We start from the raw sequence: 7,639 nt of genomic DNA, 5'->3' as shown, positions 1-7,639 counted from the left end.
GGGGAGGGAGGGGGGGGGGTGAGGTAGGGATGTCAGTGCACACTCTTCTGTCACTCTGGCTTTTATTTATTTCCTTTTTTTGAAAAAAAAAACAAACAACAAAAAACTATTTGAAAACCAACTCGGCTAAAACCTTTAAAACTTTTAAAGTTGATGAAATAAGATGAAGAGTTATTTATTTATTTGTAGCAGTGATGGCAGGATTTGTGTGTTCTGGTTTTCAAACTGGTACCAGTGTAAAAGATGTCTGGTGTCACTGGTACAACGTCTCTAGTTCATGGTCTCTGGTTCATGGTCTCTGGTTCGTCGTCTCTAGTTCATGGTCTCTGGTTCATGGTCTCTGGTTCGTCGTCTCTAGTTCATGGTCTCTGGTTCATGGTCTCTGGTTCGTCGTCTCTAGTTCATGGTCTCTGGTTCATGGTCTCTGGTTCGTCGTCTCTAGTTCATGGTCTCTGGTTCATGGTCTCTGGTTCGTCGTCTCTAGTTCATGGTCTCTGGTTCATGGTCTCTGGTTCGTCGTCTCTAGTTCATGGTCTCTGGTTCATGGTCTCTGGTTCGTCGTCTCTAGTTCATGGTCTCTGGTTCATGGTCTCTGGTTCGTCGTCTCTAGTTCATGGTCTCTGGTTCATGGTCTCTGGTTCGTCGTCTCTAGTTCATGGTCTCTGGTTCATGGTCTCTGGTTCATGGTCTCTGGTTCATGTTCAGAGTCAGAGGACTCTCTCACATCCGTCAGACAACAACAATTGTTTGGCCTCATGCTGCAGTTTCTCTAGTTCATGGTCTCTGGTTCATGGTCTCTGGTTCGTCGTCTCTAGTTCATGGTCTCTGGTTCATGGTCTCTGGTTCGTCGTCTCTAGTTCATGGTCTCCGGTTCATGGTCTCTGGTTCATGGTCTCTGGTTCATGTTCAGAGTCAGAGGACTCTCTCACATCCGTCAGACAACAACAATTGTTTGGCCTCAGGCTGCAGTTACCGTGTGATCCAGTAGAAGGCGCTCTTCCTGGGGGGGGTCAGGTCAGTGTTTGGACCTGAGCTCCCTGCAGTGCTGCTGCTCTGCCTTTATGTGGACGATAACGGTCCAACCTGGAAGTTCTGACAGTGGATGAGTTCAGACCCAGTTCACACGCTGTCTTCTCCTTCTTCATCATCTTCATCTTCATCATCTTCATCATCTCCTCCACAGACTTGTTTTAATGTGTACACTTGTAAGGATCAAATCACTTCCTCCAAACATCCTGACTTCATGTGCTCAGTTCCATCAGAACTTGACCTCTGACCTCAGCGTTCTCCGCCCTGTTCCAGCGCAGGTGTGTGTTGCCTCCCCCCCTCCCTCCCCCCCGCGGCCCACCCCGACTGCTTCTTCCTGGTTCTCAGGTTCCGTGGAAGGTGTAATCTTGGAGGAGTGTGCCTGCAGCACTGAGGTACAGAGAGCAGCTCAGGTAGAGAGGCAGTTAGATGAAGCTAAGTGGTCTGTTGTTGCCCCTGGGGTTTTCTCCATTATTGGCGTCGGTGAATGCACTTTGTCCTGAGCTTTCACTGTGATTAGTGCATTTCAATTGACAGTTCACAGAGAAGCACTTTTTTTTTCTCCCCCTCCTTTTCCCACCCAACAAGCACAACCCCCCCCCCCCCCCTCTTCCCCCCTCACACTCTCAGACTATATTAACTGCCCCTGTAATGCAGTTAAGCTCAGCTAGAAGCCTTTCTACAGAATGCCACTCAATTCCAACATGGCAGCACAGCTAACTGTGGGGGTGAGGCTGATGGGGGGGAGACGAGGAATGAGTCGAGTCATTTTGGCAAACGGTCCCCTTGTATGTGTTCAGCTTTTAATGCACGTTTTGACCTATTAAGTTTAAGTTCAACAGCATAATGTGCATGGCTTGTAATGAGCCTTTTCATTTACTTTATTGCATCTCAATCAAACCATGAAAGCAGAAACACTTGGAATGAGATGGCTTCACTCTAATCCACTGCCTTTCAAAATGAAAAGCATTATGAAGAACAAACAACCGAAAGATTAGAATCTGTGTCTGGATTTACCAAGACCAAGATGTACAAAGAATAGAATGTGCTTTTCCACCATTAAAGAAATCACCATTTATACATGCATGATGCGACAACACAGTTTAACTGCAGTAAAAACAAAAAAAAGAAACAATCCATCGTTTGACACTCAAACCAAGAGATTGCTTTTTTAAATGTTACTAGTTTATAATTGTTGAACCTAAACTTCATCTCTAGTACTTTTAAAGCTGCAGCAGGGTTAAGTGCTTGTCATCACTAAAGGCTGTGTAGAATCACAGCACTACTGTACTCAGTTTGAAAGACTTGGTTGAACTAGGGCTGAGTGATATCTTGTTATTTGACTGTATATCAATATATTTCTAAGTGAGATATAACACGGGTCAATATCGCTGGAATTCATATAGTTCAGTTTACTTTGAAAGGACAATACTGTATTTTAGCCACAAGTTTGCACCTGTTTCTCCTCTCTCTCTCTCCCTGAGTCCCTTCACATACTCAGCCTTTAGTCTCTGCCTCCCTCACCTTCCCCCCCAACCCCCCCCCCCCCCCGCCGCTCACCCCTGCCGCCCTCACAAACCTCCCCCTTCCTCTATTTGTCTCTCCTCTCGTCCTCCCACTGCACCTCTTCAACCAGATGGGAAATCTGGGCTCATGTTTAAGGCATCAGTTGCAGTTGTTGCAGCAGAGTGAGTCCTGGATGTCCTGTAGCTGTGGATGTGATTTCTGACGCCCTCACCCCCCTCCCCACCCCCCTCCCCAATTTCTGTCTCGATGCCTGACCGTAGTAACATGTCGTGGTGTCCAATCAGCCCCCGCTCCTTGACTTGATAATCAGTGTCTGTTCACACAAACACACACACAAAAAAACAAACAATGTTGGTGAAACTTCAAAGTAATAAATTCATATGAAAAAAACATTAGTCTCTGATGAGGAAGTGAAGGGAAACATCATGACCTCAGGACAGGAGGTCCTCTGTGGACTTCTGACCATGAGCTGTCCGTCACCTGAGTGTCCACCAGAGAAGATTTGGTTCTGAGTCCATGATGGAAGCTGAGACCTCAGCCTGGACCAGGAAGAAGAACTGAAGATCGCTGATGAGCCACCGCGCTTTTCTTTCTGAATATTCCTGCCTGACTTTGTTTGTTTTTGGACTAATTTGTGATGTTTGTCCTGCAAAAAGAGAGCAGGGGTCAAAGGTCAAGCAAACACAGTACGGCACAAACAGAGAGCTGTGTGTTTCGACCCCCCCGCTACCCCCCTTCCCTTCCAGTACGATGCAGTGAGGTGGGAGGTGAGGAAAACATGGGCACCAACGGGCCAATCAAAACACAGTGTTTGACCTTTTCTCTGTTGTGGGGAGATTTGATTTTTCACTCTGCAGATATTTCCTCTGAGCCGTGAAACTGTCGGACAATGAGTGGAAAATGAATCTGGAACTGTTTTTTCTCCCGGAACCGTCTTTTTAATTATTTTTCACAAAGACAGGATCACGGGTCGCGTCAGAAAATTAGGATCCGCCTCTGTTCTTCTTCTTTCTCTGCTGGCCTTGTAGAGACAAAACCAGAAACAGTCAAGTCAGTGAGTCGGGTCAGTCAGTCAGACAGTCAGTCAGACATTCAGTCAGACAGTCAGTCAGACATTCAGTCAGACAGTCAGTCAGTCAGACAGACAGAGAGCAGGAGCAGCAGACAGTTCTAGGCAGTTAGACATGCAGTCATCCCTGACATTTCGCAGCAGATAAGTAAGCTATCAAAGGAGGGGGATAAATAGCAGAGTAAAGATTGGTCCCAGCCCCTCAGAGAGGAGCGGGGGGCCACGGTGCAGGCGTGGTGGGCAGATAGCCCCCTGCTCTCATTATACTCTGCCTAATCCAAAACCATGAGTCAGAAGAGACACAGAGAGAGAGAGAGAGAGAGTGAAGGCTTATCGAAGCTCCACACCGTCCTCCGACGGTGTGTCGGTGTGTGAGCGCCTGAGTGTCTGCGTGTGCACGAGAGTGCACGTCAAAATGAGCCTATTCCAATGGAAAAAGGGATCAGGAGTGTCTCGGAGGCAGACTCTGTTGGCGAGAATGTCGATGCTTATCTCACACTGCCTGCTCCTCTGGCCGAGGCTGAATAGAGAGGAGGAGGAAACGCTGCGTTCAGGGGCGGCTGGGACAGCTGAGTGACACAGGCAGCTCTCAGTATCATTATTATTATTAACTTTTATTAGCACGTTTTGTGTCAACTGACTGATGACCAAACAGTAGTGACAGTACCAGAGGTGACAGTACCAGTGCTGACAGTACCAGGGGTGACAGTACCAGGGGTGACGGTACCAGTGCTGACAGTACCAGGGGTGACAGTACCAGTGCTGACAGTACCAGAGGTGACAGTACCAGTGCTGACGGTACCAGTGCTGACGGTACCAGAGGTGACAGTACCAGTGCTGACAGTACCAGAGGGGACAGTACCAGGGGTGACAGTACCAGGGGTGACAGTACCAGTGCTGACAGTACCAGAGGTGACAGTACCAGGGGTGACAGTACCAGTGCTGACGGTACCAGGGGTGACAGTACCAGGGGTGACGGTACCAGAGGTGGTTCAACCACTGGTCTCCTTCATCATTTCACCTGCCGTGCTCTTCATTTTGGTCCTTCTTTATCTGAAGGCTAACTATTAGTCGACTTTGTGGCAGAAATATTCAGCTGCTGCTGGTATTTCTGGGTCCAGTTGAATCTGGTCCTGACCCTGACCCTGACCCTGGTCCACATCTAGAACTCTAAAACTGTCCGTTTGAAGGAGTTATTGTTTTTATTTCTAAATTTTAAAGAAATCTTTTGTCCAAATCCAGCAGCTCCGACAGAAACTCAGGTTGATCCAGACGTTAAACCTGAATTCCTCATGGAAAACCATCAGTCTCTCTGTAGGTCTCTCGCCCTCAGTCTCTCTCTCTCGCTCTCTCTCACCTCTGGAGGAGCGCGTGTCGTCGGTCTGTGCTGCTCCTCCTAATCCCAGGCTGCTCTAAAGTAGCCGTATGAGAGGACAGATTGTCAGTTGATCATGTCTAACCCACGGCCTTATCCCTGATTGGATCGACCATGGAGGAGGCTTAGGAATTATCTGAGGCCTCGCTAACTGTGGAGACGGATCATCGATGGAGACGCACACACACACACACACACAGACACACACACAGAGAGACACTCTGGGCCGTGTGTGTGTCTGTGTGTGTATTTAGATAATAACAGAAGTGTGTTTTAGTGTATCTCAGTACGTGGTAATGACGTGTGTGTGTGTGTGTGTGTGTGTGTGTGTAGGAACATCGTGGTCCACTTAACCCCATCTTGACTCCTCCTCTCGCTCCCTTCTCCTGCTCAGTGCATTTTTCCTGTCCTCACCTCCTTGTCTGTTCTCCACTTGCTCCTCGTTCTCCTCTCTCCTCTTCTCCCTCACCGACCTGGAGCTCAGACTCGTTGGACTCGGTGCTGGGACCTTCTCTCTGGGTCTGGGTCTTTCAGACCGTTCTGTCTGCCAACATTCAGTCCTAGTGGTTTATTTTTGGTGATAACTTCAACTCTTGACCAGTGGTCCTCCGCATTTATTCACACACACACACACACACGCGGTGAAGCCAAAAACACTGCTTCCATTTCTAATCTGAGTAATTGTAGGTGAGAAATAATTTCATTATCCTCAGTCAGAGTCATCGGCTCTAGTCCTGATCCCTCACACACACACACACACACACACAGAGATCAAAGGAGGGGAGATTTCCTGTCTCCCTAGACTATTAACAAAATTGGAGTTAAGGGATTAACAATCACATATGCTTTACAAAGCTTTGTCTGTAACACACACACACACACACACAGACCAGCCTGATGACATCACAGTCAGATGAGTTATGATTGGCTGTTTATTGACAGTTAGACACTCAGATATTCTGTACCTTTTGTATTCTACTTCTGTATTTGTTTTTGTTTGACCTCTTTTAATTTTTTTTTTTTTTAAATTTTTTAATTTTTTTTAACTTTTTTAATTTTTAATTTTAATTTTAATTTTAATTTTAATATTTTTATATTTTATTTTTTATTTTTTATTTTTTATTTTTTATTTTTTTTTTATTTCTAATTAATTAATTAATTCTTTTTTATTTTTATTTTTATTTTTATTTTTATTTTTATTTTTATTTTTATTTTTATTTTATCTCTGATCATCGTGGGTCAAACCTCAGACCTGAGACCACTCCTCCGGGTTCTTCTTTTGTTTTGCGTCTCCATCTGGGTCACAGACAGTTTCAATGTCACGTTACTGCCCTCTACTGTTCATCTCCCCTCAGACAGGAGTGTCAGGTGTCACCGCTGTCAGTGTGTTGTCATCGTTCATCATCATTTCCCACTCAGACTGGTGTAAAAACCTGGACGCGAACCTTAGTTTGGTTTGACTCTAACAGTCAGAGACGGAGGAGGATTTAACTTGTTAAACACTGTAACTGTACAGAGTGTGTGTGTGTGTGTGAGTGTGTGTGTGGGTGTGAGTGTGTGTGTGGGTCTGTTTCTAATGGTGAAAAAATAGTCGGACACTTTATCAATAGACATTATTAAATCCTTCCTGCTTCAGCGGATCTTGGTGAACTGGAGCGGGAGGAAAGTGGAAGAGAGGGTGAGGCAGGGAGGGAGGGAGGGGGGGGAGATGTCTGCCCTACGAGGTGAAGAGACGGTGTCTGTAAGCTGCTTATTGTAGTGACTCCCACCTTTTCTCCCCCTACTCCTCTCCTCACCTCACCCATTTCAGTCTCCCTGCCTCCCTCACCCTTCGTTACATTTTCACTCTTCTCTCTTCATGTTTCTCAACAGCTTAACAACAGACACACACACACACACACACACACACACATCGACACTGACTCACACGTGCACAAACACAAACAGCTACACACACACACACACATACAAAAAAGGGCTGAACTTTTTATTCAAATCAATGTTTACTTCTTCCACTGCCAACACACTGTGTGTGTGTGTGTGTGTGTGTGTGTGTGTGTGTGTGTGTATATCGGTGTTGTGTGTGTGTGTATGGCATCCACAGAAGGAGCAGGGCTGACAGTCGGTGATAAGACAGACAGGCCTGCACACTGTGATTATCACCCACTGGACCCTTGTGTCACACACTCTCTCTCTCTCTCTCTCTCTCTCACACACACACACACACACACACACACCAGTAGACACTGCTCTGAGTAAAAAAGAGTGTGTGTTGCATAGATTTAGTACAGACTGACGGCACACAAGAGTTCTTCCATCTCAAACACAGAAACATCCCATAATATCTGAGCCAACCGTACCGTACTGTACCGTTCTGTACTGTACTGTACTGTACTGTACCACTAACAGAGTGAACGTGTGTGTGTGTTTCAGGTGTGTGGCCCTCAGAGGAGGTCCTGGCCCATTACTGCCTGAAGAACCCTCACATGTTCAGGTGAGTCGGACCGACTCTGTGGTCCCGCTGGGACTCGAACCCAGGACCTACTGCATGTAAGGCAGGTGTGCTAACAGCTACACTGTAGAACCGGGTTGGAGCGGTTCGTTCAGAACCGTGACCCAGTGCCTGTGGTCTCTCCACCTCT

At 46.6% G+C, this 7,639-nt stretch overlaps 1 protein-coding gene across 1 annotated transcript in view; it reads left to right on the top strand.

The window, feature by feature from the left end:
- camkmt (calmodulin-lysine N-methyltransferase) overlaps nt 1-7,639 on the top strand; it is a 49,154-nt gene that overhangs the window by 26,183 nt on the left and 15,332 nt on the right. Inside the window, 1 exon segment of the mRNA XM_008321626.3 lies at nt 7,431-7,491. Coding sequence (XP_008319848.1) covers nt 7,431-7,491 — 61 coding nt within the window.

Source organism: Cynoglossus semilaevis, chromosome 12 (assembly GCF_000523025.1).
Source record: "Cynoglossus semilaevis isolate Cse_v1.0 chromosome 12, Cse_v1.0, whole genome shotgun sequence".
NCBI lineage: Eukaryota > Metazoa > Chordata > Actinopteri > Pleuronectiformes > Cynoglossidae > Cynoglossus > Cynoglossus semilaevis.
Note: the sequence above shows the minus strand (reverse complement) of the source record. Positions and strands in the feature narration are given on the sequence as shown.